Source organism: Microtus oregoni, unplaced genomic scaffold (assembly GCF_018167655.1).
Source record: "Microtus oregoni isolate MIOR12 unplaced genomic scaffold, Mior012 000012F_ref0000307, whole genome shotgun sequence".
Lineage (NCBI taxonomy): Eukaryota > Metazoa > Chordata > Mammalia > Rodentia > Cricetidae > Microtus > Microtus oregoni.
Window position 1 is genome coordinate 2,514,220 of NW_024543071.1, and position 16,399 is coordinate 2,530,618.

Here is a 16,399-nt window from a genome sequence, read left to right on the forward strand (position 1 = left end):
GAAGGAAGAGAAAAGTAAAAGCCCAGAGGCACAAGGTAGATAGGTTAATTTAAGAAAAGCTGGCAAGAAACAAGCCAAGTTAAGGCCAGGCATTTATAACTAAGAATAAGCCTCCATGTGTGATTTATTTGGGAGCTAGGTAGTGGACCCCTCAAAAAGGCAAAAGAATAAAACATCACATGACACTTGACTGAGGGCTCCCCAGTAATTCTAGCAGGAAGTAAGTCTGCCTCATAATTCTAGCAGGAAATCTGCATCGTGCACCTCCTAGAATCCATCCTGGATCCTTCTTGCAGGAAGGCACTCAGGGAGGGCCGAGAAGTAGCCTTGTAGTCTGTAGTCAGAGGACTGGCTGTGCACATGAGCTCACGTGAGTTTCTCAACAAGAGCAATCATGGGGCTCTCCCCCGCACCCAGACCCCTTCATCACCTCTAACAGCCAGGAAGTGAGCATCGTAAAGGATTTCTATGACTCCACAGGCAGTAGCTGGGTGGGGAAGGAACACTGACGGTGGAGTCGAACTTGGCCGTCACTCCTGATGGGGCATGAATTCACATGTGAGCCTAGACCTTCCCTGCTCTCTGCCTCAGTTTCTCACTGTAAAATGATGTGGAGTTATTGGCCACTTGCCCATTTCTTGTCCTGTGAACCTACACCCTCTCTGAGAAAGAGAAAAGTGAGCGTGGAGGAGACCAAGGAAGTATGGTAAAGTAATGCTTTGTTGGATGCCAAGGTGAGGGACCCACAGACAGAGACGTGCTCATTAGTGTTTCCAATATCTGGTTGCTGAATGTCCCCATGGGTGGCAGCTGACATCCAAGAGAGACGCTGTGTGGGCGTGTGCAACAGAGGATTTTATTGGCATTAACAGGAGGTCACATCGTGTCTGGGGCGTCACAAGGCATGAGGGTGAGCAGAGTATCTTCTCTCACTGTCTCGGCACTACAGAAATTGTACCTGTAAGGAAACACAGTGTTTGGTACTGGCGTGCTCTGTCAGCCTTGTGAAAGCATTAAACAACAGTGTACACGGATGTGTAGCTCAGAGGCCTGGGAGAGGCTGCGACCATCTGGATTTCCAGTATAAAGCCCACCTAGCCCAGGGAAGGGCTCGCCGTTGCTCTGAAGTGAACCCATTGCTGGTCCAGTCATACACAGACTGTGGCCCACTAAGGCAGCACCCTCCCTTCTCCCGTTTTAACAGAGGCTGATGGTCACAGTGACTGACTTAGAGGCAGTCACTGACACTTTCCTCAGCGCTCTCAAGGCTCAGCTGAAGGCCATGGCATCTATGAGAGACTGGATTCTCAGTGGCAGGCAAATACACCAAAAGGTTTACATGTGTAAACTACACTACCCGTGGGTGAGGAGGTCTTCTGATTAGCCCTGCCTACAGGAGAAGAAACTGAGTCACAGAAGGCTGTATGTAAGGTAAAGGTCCAAGATACAATCCCAAGTCTACCCTATGCTGTTGGCCATATTTTCTGTTGTAGTATTACCCATCCAAATCTCCCTTGGGCTGTCTTCCAGGGCTAGGACCAGAGAGTCTGACTTTCTCCTTGGTCCCCACATCTTTCCCACTGGCCAGTGATAACTGTTATCTGACGAACTCTTCATTGTACAAGAGGGCTCCCGCTCACGTTGTTGAGACTCCTGTGGTAATTATGCAACATCTCACGACAATAAGTGGGGGAAAGTTTCTAATAATGAAACTAACACAGACACGAGTGGCTGTTTCTGTGGTTATTGAAGAACCAAGGGCTGACACCGAGTGAGCTCTGATGCTCTGTCCCAACTGTTTTCGTTTGCTTTGCTTTTCCACAGTAGCCACTGGCAAGGTGTGCACACTCCCCTGAGGAGCCTGTTATCCATGCTCCTGTAAGCAACCCTAATGAAACCACTTGTCTCTGTTGGCCTCCTCCAACTTTCTCTTCTGTGTGTGTCTGTCTTAGACGTTTTAGCCTGGAAGCTCCGCATTTAAGTTCCAGCAGCCTGACTTCCGTTTGCCGGCCCCTCGACAGTTTATGCTGCTCCTGTCTCCCCCACCCCCATCTCCCCAGCATTCTGTGGTCTCCATCTTTCTCATGGGTCACGTGATCTGCCATGTGCACCCAAAATCTTGTTTTTCTTAACAGCTAAAGTGTAACAACTTCCTTGGTGCAGGCTGTACCTTCTCCCCCCCCCCCCCCTGTTTTCCAGGACAGGTACCCATGGACTCCTTGTCAACGTCACATTTACCACATTTACAATGGGTCCCGAATGGGATGGGGGTAGGGAGAGCAGAATGGGCTCTATTTTTCTTTTGTCTCCTATCATGGAAGAAGTCCAGTCAGCAGGCCCTAGGTAGCACTTGGAATCTCACTGAGATGACTACATCAGATTACACGGGAGAGGGAACCCAGAAGAGGTTGAGTCTCGATATTGATTTCTCATTAACTTTATAATTATCATTAGTGTTATTTAGTAAAAGCGTCCCTGGAAAATCCTCCTATTAGTAGAATCTCTGAATAATTTACTAGTTGATTTTTTTTTATTCCCCAAGCTAGTTTGTGGCAATAGGAGTGGGTTTTGACTTTCCTATATTTAACCACTGGTGTCAGATCGCTTGAGAGATTCTTAGGCCAGTAAGAAGTTCAGCAGGTAGTGGCCCTGGCAGCCCGCTAGCCTGAGTTGACCCCCAGAACACACACAGCGTAAATGAGTCCAGCAAGCTGTCCTCCGGGTTTGTGTGCACCATGACACATGCTCACACATATCTACCCGAATAAATAAATGAATGAAAACTTTAAGGGAAATTCTCCTCCCAGAGAGGAAGTAGGCAAAATATCTGTGCTCAGTCACTGGAGGGTCCGTGACAGTGATGGGCTCAGGACCACAGGGCCTCAGGAGTTGCTTCAACTAGATCTGTTAGGTTTCTAGGAAGTGAACATCTATCTTCAGAAACCTTCAGGATTCCAGTGACATTCTAATGTGTCTTTAGCCACGCGGTGGCAGGATTCGGGTCTTGGAATACTTAACAGACCTAGAGGCAGTGACTTACAATGGAGGCTCTGAGGCGAGGGGTAAGGCTCTCTACTGGCCAGCCTGGGTCTCCTCTCTCTCTGCTGTAGTCCCACTGAGAGCATGCTGAGTACGGTCGGTCACCTGACCAGTCTGATGTCTCTGCCCTCTCACCTTAGGGGAATAGGGGTGATTTCAGAAGTAGAAGTTCACCCAAGTTTGTGACCCATGGGCCAACCACAGGCCAACACTTCTTTCCCACCAGAAGAAGTGGTATTTCCAAAAGTCTGAGTTTACTGGCCCCATTTAACTACCAATCCCCAAGAACACCAGGATCAGACACTTCTCACAAAGCCTCAAAAGGTCTGCGGGTTGACTTGGGCTGGAGCTCTTTCTGCCTCCCTAGGGCATCCTATCGTCCCCATCCCAGCTCCCTCTCTTCCCCTGAAGGCCCTGTGCCTACTCAGGGAGAGATGAAGCTGTGGTGAGGATGGGATTCCTCAAGAATGGTCCCATCTGTGTTTTCTCCATCCCCTTTCAAGCGATTTCTTTTCTATCTGTTCCAGGGAGGGAATTCCCACATAGAGATCCTCTGCACACATCCCGGATAACTCAGCCAGAGAAGATACATACTCTGTTCGTTCTGCTCCCTTTTGTACAGTGATCTTGGCAGCACCCACTTTGGGGAAGCTTGGGTTTATCATGTGATTATTCCAAAGAAACTTGACTTTCTCAATTGTTCCCACATCAAGCTTGGCATCAAACTCATTGGAATGTATAGCGCCTGGTTTCATAACGCCCCTTGAAATAAAGAAGGAGACATATTCACGTTTATGGAAGCACACTAGGATGACCACAAAGAACCATGACCCACCACTCTTATCTGACTTTTAATAATGAATCTTCCAAATGTATCCTCAGTCAAAGATGGAGAAATGAAAAACTGGAAATAAGCTGGCAACCTCAATCTATTATTTAGGATTGTTTTTCAAATTCAAATTTCTCTCCTTTTTTTGTAGAAAATGATTAAATTCTCTTAAATTATTTTAGTTTTTTTTCCTAGAAGAATCATCTATATTGTAGGTTATCATCTTAACATGTGTTATCTGGAACAATAGTGGATTTTTAAAGTATAATATTAAGAAATGATTAGGTGTTTTATTTGTTGTTGTTTTTTGAGACAGGATTTCTCTATGTAACTGCCTTGGCTGTCCTGGAACTCTCTCTGTAGACCAGGCTGGCCTTGAACTTACAGAGATCCTCCTGCCTCTGCCTCCCAAGTGCTGGAAAGAAATTGTTAGGTTTAAATTAAAAATAATTGGAAGTGTAAAATTATTTTCTGAACATAAAGTAGTTTCAGACCCACTGATGTCTAGAGATGAAAATGTTTAGCAGTCTGCACACTGTACAGGGATTACCTGAAGATATCATACTGTTGAGTGTTGCCCTTGCTTCCAAACAGAGCCACTTTGGCCTCCCCAGTGACTGTTCTTCCAGACAGTGTCAAGGAGACCCGGTACCTCCAACCTGGGCAAAGCAAAGGAGTGGTCACCTCATGGACATAGAAAACAGTTGAGCCCAGATATCGCCCACATTCTTTTACAGCAGCACAGAGTGTGAGTCATCGTATTTGCTAATCCACACCTTAAATGAGCACCCAGTGGTGGCTCCTCTAGACCTACTTACAGTTACATTTATTATAAATAATATTAACTGTGCACTTCCTCAAGTTCACTAGCCAGGCTGTGGGTTTTAAACTGCCACACAGAGCCGATGGCTTTTGGATCCAACAGGGCCGAGCGAGCCCTTTGCTGGAGAAAGTTCTACTCCAGAGAGGTGGTGCTGTGTGTTGTGGCAAGAAGAGGAGCCAGGGGTACAGGCTACCCACGGGAGGATGGCTTAGTGCAAAGCACCTCCAGGCTGGGTCTGTCCTATCTCTGCATCTCTAGGATTCTGGTGCTCGGTAACTGTCATATGAACTCAAACCTAGAGCACTGTTCCAGGGCTTATGAGCATGCACAAATATCCACACACACAGACATAGCACATATACACCCAGAGGCATAGAACATGCAAACACATAAATATACATATATAGTCCATCCTTTTATACACATACGCGCACATGAACATTCAATGTATAACACATATAAACATGCAAATTCACCGTTATCTAGACATATATACACAAGCGTATACACAAGTGCATACACACCCCTGTCTAAGTCCCACGTGCTTTTACAGTCCCAGGGATGTAACCCTTTCCTTTCTCTTCTCAGGGTCAAGTTCCCCATTTGTTAATTCCAGTAGCAATCACCAAACCCAGTTCGACTAATGACTCATAAATTTCAAAACATTGGTTTGATCATCCTTCTATCCCTGTACCTAGCAACCCATATCTGTGATCCATAAATAAGTGTTGATAGGGTAATAAATGATTCCTTTGTTATAGTTAAAATAGAGGCAAGCCTTCAAAATATTACTGCATTAGTACGGGTTGATAAATCAGTCTTCTGGCAAAAAAAATATAGGCATGTGTATTTACAGTGTTGTGAAGGCCCTAAATCTCATGAAGCCATCTACCCATCTATTGCTTTGTCAAACCAGAAACATGCATGAAAGTATGTAAATTATACCTCAATACACCTGCCTTTCAGAAACTACACAAGACATATTGTTTTTATATAGCATTATAGACACATAGTTTCTGTTCTTACTGTGATACCTCATGGTATCACAAATGTAAAATCTGTCACAGATGGACCAAACATGTCTAATATGGACCTAGCATCTGAGTGCATTCAGTGGGGTTATGGAAGAAGTCATCCCTCCCTCAACTGGTCACTCCACATCAGAGAGGCACCGGGGCACATGAGTAAAGAAGGGGAGATGCCCAGACTGGGGCTGGCAAAGAGCTAGTACCAAGAATGTCTGCTGAATGAATACAGGAGTGTGTATGTGTGTGTGTGTGTGTGTGTGTGTGTGTGTGTGTGTGTGTAGAGACAGAGACGGAGACAGAGACACAGAGACAGGATGATGGGAAGAGACATAGAAAAAGAGAACAGAGAGGATGGAGAGGCAGAGAGAGAAGAGGCAGAGACAGAGGCAGAGATAGAGAGGCAGAGAGAGAGAAAGAGAGAGAGAGAGAGAGAGGCAGAGAGTGAGAAACAGAGAGAGAGAGTCCTAAAAAGGAACAGAACGATGAACTGGAGAGGGGTAAAAATTCAAGCTGTCCCCATAGGTATACAAACTGCCTCAACTCCACAAATCACACTTTGACTTCCAGTCATTCCACAGAATGGAATTAAATAAAAGTAATTTAGATGCTCTCTTCGCCTCAGAGGAACCATGCAGGGGAGGCTCAGGACAAACATGTCTTTCCCTAAGGTAATCAAACTTGTGCAGAATTCTTTCAGGTTAGAGGCAAGCTTTTCCTTATAACGGGCGTGGCACATTCTTGGCTTGAGTGAGTATCAACTTACGTGCAAAATTCTTGGCGTCGCCTGTGTTCAGGAAGAACTTCTGCGGCTCCTCACTTGTCATGTTGGCAAACTGGTCAGCATAGTGACCCATCTGTGGGCAGCCTTGGTATGGGCAGGGGAAGCACTTGTCCTAGTGAAGAGAGCAGGGGGCTGAGAAGCAGATTGGAGAGAGCTGTTGCTCCATTCCCTACAGCCCAGTTCCCCCATTTGTGACGGGAGGAGAACTGGAGCCCATTGTCTCTGAGTTTCCTCCATTTCAGTGTGCAGTGTGTTAGAATGGTCAGGGACTTTTAAACGGCACTGCTGTCTTGGGCCCGGCTTCCATCAGTTGTATTTTCCAGCACTAGGATATGAGTGGCGTCAGCTCTCCATGTTGACTGTAGCACTTACCAGTAGTTTTCCTTCTCTTTCTTTTAGACAGAATCTTATGAAAACCCGGATATTCTCTCTCTGTGTCTCTCTCCTCTCTCTCTCTCTCTCTCTCTCTCTCTCTCTCTCTCTCTCTCTCTCTCTACACACACACACACACACACACACACACACACTTTTGATACTTCCAGCCAAAGTTGTTGGGACTCTTCCCCTCCTTCACTCCCAAGGAGTATGCATTCTGAGGGACAAGGCAAACATTCGTCGAGAGGAACTGTGGATCCACACATAATAGGACCTCAGTGTATGCTGCCCACCACTCGTGGCAGAGTAATAGCTTACAGACTCAAAATCTCTGTAAGAGGTGCAGGGGTATGCAGTGAACCCATCCGGGTTGAGGATGCTCTCCAAGTAGTACTTGTAGCTTCTCAGGTGGTTACAAGCCACAAAGTCCCGGGTTCCTGAGGAGACAGGCAGGGGTCAGTACAGGCAATTGGAGGTAGGCTGTGACTGCATCTGTGCCTCTCTCTCCCAGGTCCAGAGTGAGCCTACATCTACAGAACTTAAGTTCATAATCCATTCACAAATGGCCATAAAACAATGAGGTTTTGGGTGTTGGGGGTAATGTTCCGGTTACTTCACTGGCATTGCCCCCAGACCCTCCCCTTCCCTAGCAGGCAGGTGTCCTAGAATCTCCGTGTGAAAGTATCCACAGGTGACCGGCAGAGCACAGCTGTCACAGGGGAGAGTGGTAACGAAACACAGTTCAGCTGGTGCTCAACACTGCCCCTCCAGCTTCTGAATCCAGGAGTAACACAACCAGATGCACCACATCCTCCCATGTGTGACATAAGCACCAGGACGTTGTCATGATGCTCTTATGCAAATGAAGGTCAATGTAGATTTCAGGGGCTTCAGCTGAGGGTCGTTCTTGTCTACTCTCATTCCTACAGCATTCTCCTAGGTCCTTACCCAAGACGCTTGACAAATCGCCCAGCATATCTAGAATTGGCCTGGACTTTATTGTCCTTTGCTGACGGAGCTGCCAAAGCCCAAACATGGGTCCCTAATATTTGCATTAAGGACATCTGAGCTGTTTGGACTGAACTGAGCAGAAATGACACTCATAGGATTCTATGATCCCACTAAGGATTTTAACTCGGATGCTACCAGTTGACTAGGATGGCTGAGCTGAGTCCTGAATTCTCAATCTCATTAGGCGGTATTGGAACTGTTAACTGAAGGATGTCCTTTGTCCCCATGTCTGCTCATCAATGGTAAGTGGGCAGTCCCATTCTAGCCCTCCTCATGTGATTGCTCCTCATTCCTGCTCAATAGAAGTGAGCAATGACTTGTACCGTGAAGCTAGCTTTGCCATGCCTGCCTCTGGGGCACCCTTACCCTGGTTACCGAACTGAAGCTAGCTACCTACGATTGAACCATAATATTGATTCCAGGGCATGTTTGCAGGAAAATCCTCTTGAGATATCTATGCTTGTCACTTCCCCTTCTCTATGTGGTGGCTGCCCGCTGACAGCTGGGGTTGGAACTTTGAGACTGAGGGCTGTGATTCTTTGTTGCTGAGGCAAGTACATTCATGTACATCCATGGCTGTGTTTTGAGGAAATACAGAATCAGTAGATCTGACAGTTATGTAGTTATTTTTTCCAGAACTAACATCCAGAAAAGAAAATCATATGTTTTAAAAAGGAAGTACATTTTTATGACTAAGATTTGCTCTGGGGCTGGGGAGATTGCTCAGTCAGTGAAATGCTTGCCTTGCAGGTGTGAGGTCTGAAGTTTGACCCTCAGAACCCAAGTGGAGAAAATCTAAACATGGCAGAGCATGCTTTCCGCAGCGCTGGCAAGGTGGAGACACCTCTCTAGGCCAATGAGGGACCCTGTGTCATTTTAAAAGGTGTGTAGTGTCTGAGGAGTGGCACACGAAGATCCCCACTGGTCTCCACACACACCAGGCGGGATATCTGTCATAGCAAGTACTGAGTACCCAAAGAAGCATCGTCCTCCTGGCCTGGCCCCCACGGCCTTACCTGACCAGATGCCATCTAGATCCACAATCTGCGACAGGGCATTCTTCTTGCACCCGGGCATGTTCTGTCCCCCGTTGGGGAAGAAGTCCATGTGACCCATCATTTGATTTGTTCCAAAACCTAAAATATTTGTAACAACAACGAGATGGGGTTTGGCTTGCACAGCGCTCTCAGGGTTAAAACACCAACACTCTTATCCATAGCTAGAGACTGGGACAGCAGGGGGCTCACCCAAGAATGGAATCAAAGGAGCTGCATCTGTGTGGATTACATCAACAAAGCTGGCATCGGAGGGGTCAAGCCGGACCTCTTCAGGAGTCCCTTCAAAATTTGCTTCTACGGGATCCAGTCCTAAAAGAGATGGCCCAGCAGTGTCAAACAGCTGGTCCATGAAGGACCAAGGTGTATGGCTGTACAGGCTGGGCAACATGCAATTGAATGGATACCACACTTCTAGTCATATGGTGTCATTGCCTGTCTATAGAACATGGGGCTTGGCGTCCTGGGCCACTCGTTTAAAGGGGGCTTTGTGGCAGGAGAGGAGGGCGCGTGAGAAAAGAACTCAGATTGTGTTTGAGCAAGGATTTCTTTCAACGTCAGATTCTTCCACGCATCTGTTATATTTAATATTCGCATTTTCCTGCCTTTTATCTTTGTGAAGAAAACAGAGTGCTGGGCCTGTGTGGGCTGCTGGTTCCAAATCTCTATTAAGCTACTTTTTGGAGAACTTGCATATGACTTTGAAAAAGTCATTCAAGGTTTTTGTATCTCAGTTTCCCTTTTTTACAAATTGAAGGCAAACACTTTATCAGCTTAAATAGCTGTTGATTAAATAATTTAATAGCTAATGCGTGGCACAGGGACTGGCCGGAGCTCAGTGTCCCTGGGCAAGCTGCTTGCTTCCCTGATGGAGCTTCTTTGGTTCTAAGAATTAGATGAGGAACACAGTGTTTTTTTTTTTTTTTTGTATTTAGGGTAATTAGGCACTTAACCCGTGTTCCCTTTGATAATGGCATTAATATTCTCATGTAGATATGTTCCATTGCTCCTGCTGTGATGCAAAGGCTTTGCTGCATTTGAAAGCTGCTTTGATGGTGTCAGTTAAAGGGTGTTTTTAGTGGTTTCTGCAGTTGGGATCCTTTAACCAGCAGAAAAAGGGGGCAGCAATTTCTGGGTTCCATTCTCCCCTGACTTCAAAGAGAAGGAGGAAGAAATGGGTAGTGCAGTCCCTGTTCAAGGGTACTTTCTCTGTCCGTACTAGCTATATTCTGCATTTTCCTGGGTGCTCAAAGCTGCTGCATGAACCACATCAAGGGAAAGATTGCACCCGGAGAGGAGCAGCGGGGGCCACGGCAGAAGCATCGCAGAGATGGAACACAGCCACTATCTTCCTCGCCAACAGCGATGGCCCACATGTTAATTAGAAGCACCCTAAAGTCTCCTGTCAGGGCTGTCCCCAGGTCTGCCACAGCCAAGGGGTTCAGACAGCTCTAAATTGAACTATGGGCTTATGACCATTCGAAGGTGTAGGAATGTGACCTGGGACCTTACCAGTAATCCTGCCTAGGCCTGGAGTCTGACTTCCTGCTTCCCCGGCCACATGGGCGCCTAGGCTGTGGCCGATGAGGTGAACTTTGGAAGGCGAGTAGCTGTAGTTTGTCTAGAGAGGAGAGACCACATGTCCAGGACGTGCTGGTTAGCATGGCGACCCTGCTGGGAACTTTCCCTGCTTCCTGGGGCCTCAGCATTGAGTGCTAACTCCTGACAAGGACCTCAGTACTTTCTCAAAGTGGCCCTTCCTAGACTTTTCTCCAGCTAAAATTCCCTGTGGCCTCCAAGAGCGTCCCGCTCTGTCACCCCTGGGCCTGGATTACACCACACTGTAGCCCATTTCCTATCTTCCTGCCCAGCTATCATCTAAAGATCCTGTCTCCAGCAATCCGGATGCCTCTTTCTTGGGAGGCTTCCCAAATGCCACCCCACCCCCACATACAAGGTGGATTAACCATGCTCGCATGCCTGTATAAAGCCTGCACACCTGCTCCCCCATCTCCAGAACCCTCTAACACAGAGGTTCCCAACCTTCCTAATGCTGTGATGCTTTAATACAGTTCCTCATGTTGTCGTGACCCTATCCATAAAATTATTTTCATTGCTACTTCATAACTATAATTTTGTTACTGATATGAATCATAATATAAATATCCATGTTTTCTGATGGTCTTATGTGACCCCCGTGAAAGGTCATGACCCACAGGTGGAGAGCCACTGCGCTAAGAGATCACACTCTGTGGTCATTGCAAGTCTTCCCTATATGTAGCTCCTTGAAGGCCTAGGACTCAGGGATCTCCTTTATCTCCTGCATGCTATTGCCCATCTGCTCTAGAAACACGGGATCATCACGGCGCTCACATGCAATGTTCTGTGATATCCCCCAACAGGCCTCTACACTGCTTTCTGTGCAACCCCATGGGTTCTGATTTCTGCAGCGGCGCAGAAGCAGTCGGTTCTTTCTAGACCTGTTATGCAGAAGAGATGAAATAGTGGGACCTTGACCTGGTACAGAAACTGGCCATAAAGGATTCCTGAATTAACATACAGAATGAGAGACTTAAAATATTAGTGAAGATCAAAGAGCAGCACAGGAAGAAACAACTGAAATGACCATGGCAGGAAAAATTTCAGTGGGACCCATGGTTATAGGGACCCGTGCTTATCCGTTGCATGTCCCACCTCCTGGCTCTGTTTGGCTTTCCTTGGCGGTGTCTGGCTTTGCTTTGCACAGATTCACCTTGTGTGGTGGGCAGCTCCTGGAGCCAGACGGTCTGAGCCCCAGAGACAAAATCATCTACTCACCTGCTCTGTGTTTTGGCAAGCTAGTTACCCTCTCTGTGCCTCAGTTTCCTTAACTATAAATCCAAGGGGGACAGCAAAATCCCATCACTACGTGTTAGCTGTAAATCCAAGAGGATGATAAAACCCCGTCGCTGAGTGCTCGCTGGTAAGTTTTTCTCTCACTCATGTGTCACTAAGGTGGTGCCCACTTCGTGTCTGACTTCACCTTTGCCCCCATTCCTGCAGCCCACTCACCGCAAGGACGTCAAGCATGTGAGCCACCTGGGCACCCACTACTCGCACGTTGCTGGCAGCCTGCGTGTAGGTGGTCTGAGAGCCTCCCTTCCAGTCCACACAGATGCAGTTCAGCTCCTCCACTTGGAACAGGTTCTAGGGTTGGGGAGACACAGTGTTGACATAGGGCATGGGAAATCCATCTGGACAGGGATCAGAGGTGTTCCTTATGTCTTAGGGTGCTCAGATGGACTAGACTCTGTCCAGGGGTTCCTGCAACCCTCAAGGGCAAATACTAGAAGCAGAGAAAATCCATACCCTAAAGATGAAGGAAAAGCCAGCCCCTTTGATTTCTTCAGCTAAATCTGACAAGGTGGATCAATTATACCATTAGAGGAATCGGGTGTGATGGGAAAAGACCCCAGTGTAGTGTCTGGTAATTATGAGCTATGTGACCTTGTGGTTCTGTTTGTGAGGGGTCCTTTAGGCGACATGCCAGACCACTGGGTGTTTCTTGAGCTATAAAGAGGGAGGGAGGTGTCATTTTCCACAGTCAAGTGGCATAACATTTCCTGAAGGGAACACACATGCAGGTATATAAAAACAGAAGGGCACCACTGTGAGAGAGATTGAGGAGTTAGGAAGGGAGAGACTTCCCGTGTACTCAGCCGGGTTGTGCATATCTGAGGTCTCTTCTGACCTTTTCATGACAGTGCCAACACACATGGCATCTCCAGTTTTGGACAGCTGTGTCCCTTGGAACCTCCCTTGCCAAAGCAACCCTGAGAAATCCCTCCAGATGAGAAAGTTTGGTGCTGAAAATCTAATTAACAGGATGCTCATTAAGAGTCAGGCAGAGGTGGTGCACACCTTTGATCCCAGCCCTTGGGAGGCGGAGACAGGTGGAGCTCCGTGAGTTCAAGGCCAGCCTGGTCTACAGAACGACCTCCAGGACACGCTCCAAAGCTACAGAGAAACCCTGTCTTGGAGCCCCCTGCTATCCACCCCCCCAAAGCCATCCTGCTGATCTTAGTCTGTTGTGCCCTAAGTCGTCACAGCCACAAGCCTCTGACTTTTAGGAATGTGGGAAGATTTGGACAAACAAAGCTCCACAATCCCTCATTTGCAGAAATACAGACTCTGCTGATAAAACTGAGAGCAGGAGGTCCTGAACCAGGTCTGAACAGGAAGCTTGACAGTGGTGAGGGGTGAGTTCCCAGAGCAGATTCCTGCTTTTGGCTGCAGATGTGGGTTAGGAGCAGGAAGGGGAATTGCGGCTTGGTAGAGAATCCTTTGAGTCACTGCAAAGATCTCTTGTTGGCAAGCGCATGTATTGTGGCTGTGTACCGCGAGCCAACTCAGTGGGACGTGGCGGCATGGGTCAGTCGCCTACCTTGCACATGTCCAGCACCCAGTTTTCTTCTCCTTTGTCTATGAAGCCGTGGATAATGAACCGAGTCTTCCTGGCCGTTTGGAAGTTGGAGGCCTCAATGGTTGCCGGGTCAGAGGGCTGGAGAAGCTGTGGCAACAGAAAGGGTTTCGGCGTTTTGCCAACCTGTCCCTTAAGCCTGTCTCTTTTCCCCGTTCTTGCCTGGCCCAGTGTGTTGTCCTCTCAAGGCTGAGCACCAAGTCAGCTCTTCAGGATGCCCCTCCTGACTTCTCCACTCCCGATTCCCTGCCTCCTCTGGGTCTGGGGCAGGACTTACAGGGTTACCATTCCTATGGGCTTGTTGGACAGTGAACCCTGGGCCCACACCAGAGCTACAGAGAGAGCAGGAGGATCCAGCTTCTGTGAACCGTCTGCTCACCCAGAAGGTGGGTCATGGCCTGGGGAGCTGGTACAAAGATTAGGAGATGCCTCCCAGAGAAGTCTCACCTGGAAAGCGTTTGGGTTCTCATTGGTGTAGAGCAGGAAGCGGGTGTTGATCTTCTCAGGGCTCCAAGGGAGAAGTTTTAGGGGCCTGATGGCTGTTCCTGCCCAGGGTTGAGTGTCAGAAAAGCATCCAAGTTTGTCATAGCAAACCTCTTTTCCTGAGGAGAAAGAATGGGTATACTCATGGAGAAGCTGTTGTGGCTGGGCTCCCATGCTCTCTCCTCCTTTCCAGCAGAGTTCCCTGAGCCCTGAAGCTAACGGTTTGGCGGAGACATCATCCCTTTTAGGACTGAGTCTTCCAAGGTCTCTAACTATCTGTACACTGTCTGACTATGGGTCTCTATATTTGTACTGCAGGAAGAAGTTTCTCTGATGATTACTGTGCAAGGCACGCTAACCCAGAAGCTATTTCAAATTGATAGCCCCTTGCAAATGAAAATCTGGTTTCCTCCAAAGGAGTCTCATTGGGGAAACAAACGCTCTTAGGGCAGGCCCCACACCCAGCAGTAGACAGCAGACACAAAATGAACTCAGCAGCATCTTTTGAGGTTTTTGTCTCATAATGAATTTGTTTTAACCACATGAGTCCTTTTTGTTGTGGTGTCCAATTTTGGATTTTTATGGGATTTCTGTGTGTGTGAACATATATGTCTCTGCATTTATATATAGGTTCTACACTTTTTATTTGGCTCTTTTTCTTGTTTGGGGCTTTTGCCAAAATCTTGGGGTTTTTTTTGATTTTTTTAAATTATTATTCCTTAGATTCCTGCTTTCTTTTTCCTTCCTTCCTTTCTTTTTTTGAGATGGGTTTTCTTTGTAGCTTTGGAACCTGTCCCAAAACTCGCTCTGTAGACCAGGGTGGCCTTGAACTCACAGAGATCTGCCTGCCTCTGCCTCCCGAGTGCTGAGGTTAAAGGTGTGCGCCACCAGCTCCAGGCTGCCTGTTTGTTTTCTAACAAGAGGAATAAAGGATGTGGATCCATATGGAAGGGGAGATGGGGGGTGAACTGGGAGGATCGTGGGGAGGGGGAACTGTAATGAGAATATATTGTATTAAAACAAATCTATTTTCGGTAAAATAAAAAAAATCTGAGGCATTCAAAGATCCCCTCCCAAGTTCTTCTAACATACTTGCAGAGCACCCGCTGAGAAGTCCACATTAATTAAGCAAAAGTTCATTTGTCACTTCTAGATGTTCTAAAATATTCCCTCAAAAATTCAGGCCATCAGTTCCTCCAGGCATAGGGAGCTATCCCCCCCCCCCCATTACCATCATCTCCAGGCATAGGGAGCTATCCCCCTCCATTGCCCAGCTCATTCTCCCAGGCTGTGAGTTCCACCACCTTTCCTAGAAGCCCAGCAAAGTCTGGGGCTCCTGCAAGCTTCTTCTGGGCTAAGGCTTTCTCCAGCCCTGCTGAGAGCACAGGATGAATCACACAGGATCGCACCATCACTTCCCACAGGATTGTGGTGTTGCTTACCTCGGACTGTTCCCAGGAGGAAAAGTGGGATTGTCCAGAGTATCAGCATCTACAACAAGGTCAACGATGTCACACATACGCAGCCTGGATCCACAAGCAACATCTCTTGGGAACTCAGGGCTGTCGGCCTTACCTCTGCTTTTTAGCTGATGGAGGAGGAGTAGATGCAGAGGTAGCTTATGTGGTCCAAGGAGGCAGGTGCTGGCTCCCCTGGGACCCACCGGGACCTTTTTATACCCCAGCCTTATCATTTGAACTCCAGTTCAAGCAAACAGAGAGTGATGAGAACAGAAGCTACGTGAGATTTATGCTTTAATCTGTACCTTAAGTCTGCCCTTCAATCTGTTGTGCGTATTTACACACAGATATTCCCACCAGCCTGGGAAGACAAAAGTGTCTGTAGCTTTGCACTACGTGTCTGCGAGAATCCTTAGGAGCCAAGCAGGCTCTGCTGTTCTGTTTTCAGTTTCATCACCAAGCAGTGTGCAAGAGCAGACAAGTGTCCTGAGATGAAAAGAGTATGAGTTCAAGGACTGCCTGGGCTGAGGACCAAGTTCAAGTCCACCCTGCGTGACTTAGTGAGGGTCTGTCTCAAAATAAAATAAAATAATAAAATAAATAGTTCCAGTTGTAGCTCAAAGATAGAATATTTTCTTATCATGTGCAAGACCTTGGTTTCTATTTCTAGCATGACCCCTCCCCCACCCCACTACACCCCAGTAAAGATAGCAGTAGACCTTACTAGCGAGGGGTAGTCTCTTGTGTACATTAGATGGGACGCCCTTGACAATTGGAAAGTAAAGGGAAACTTCTGTTAAGAGAATTCCCTCCCTAAGTCCCCCTCCCCTTGAAGGCTGGAAACACCCAGCCTGGAAGACTCAATGCCCCCCAACACCCTAGCACAGTCTCCAGTCCCGTTAACTTGTTGTGCAATGAGCCAATCTGAAACACAGAGTTTAAGGCAGCTGTAATGGTTGTACTATCTCATTGTAACTTGCACAGTGGGGGTTCAGGAGACCCCAAATTCCACACCAGTAGTCCATAGCAGGTCAGTGTTGTTATCCCAGATCCTGG

At 47.4% G+C, this 16,399-nt stretch overlaps 1 protein-coding gene across 1 annotated transcript; it reads right to left on the reverse strand.

The window, feature by feature from the left end:
- Nucleotides 1-876: 876 nt before the first annotated feature.
- On the reverse strand, nucleotides 877-15,374 carry LOC121454435 (inactive pancreatic lipase-related protein 1). Its single transcript, XM_041661767.1, has 12 exons — nucleotides 15,326-15,374; nucleotides 13,848-14,002; nucleotides 13,365-13,490; nucleotides 11,993-12,127; nucleotides 10,454-10,562; nucleotides 9,134-9,253; nucleotides 8,903-9,022; nucleotides 7,194-7,312; nucleotides 6,483-6,612; nucleotides 4,419-4,527; nucleotides 3,634-3,801; nucleotides 877-958 (listed from the first exon to the last, which is right to left on the reverse strand). The coding sequence occupies exons 1-12, from the start codon at nucleotides 15,372-15,374 to the stop codon at nucleotides 877-879; spliced, it is 1,422 nt and encodes a 473-aa protein (XP_041517701.1).
- Nucleotides 15,375-16,399: the final 1,025 nt, after the last annotated feature.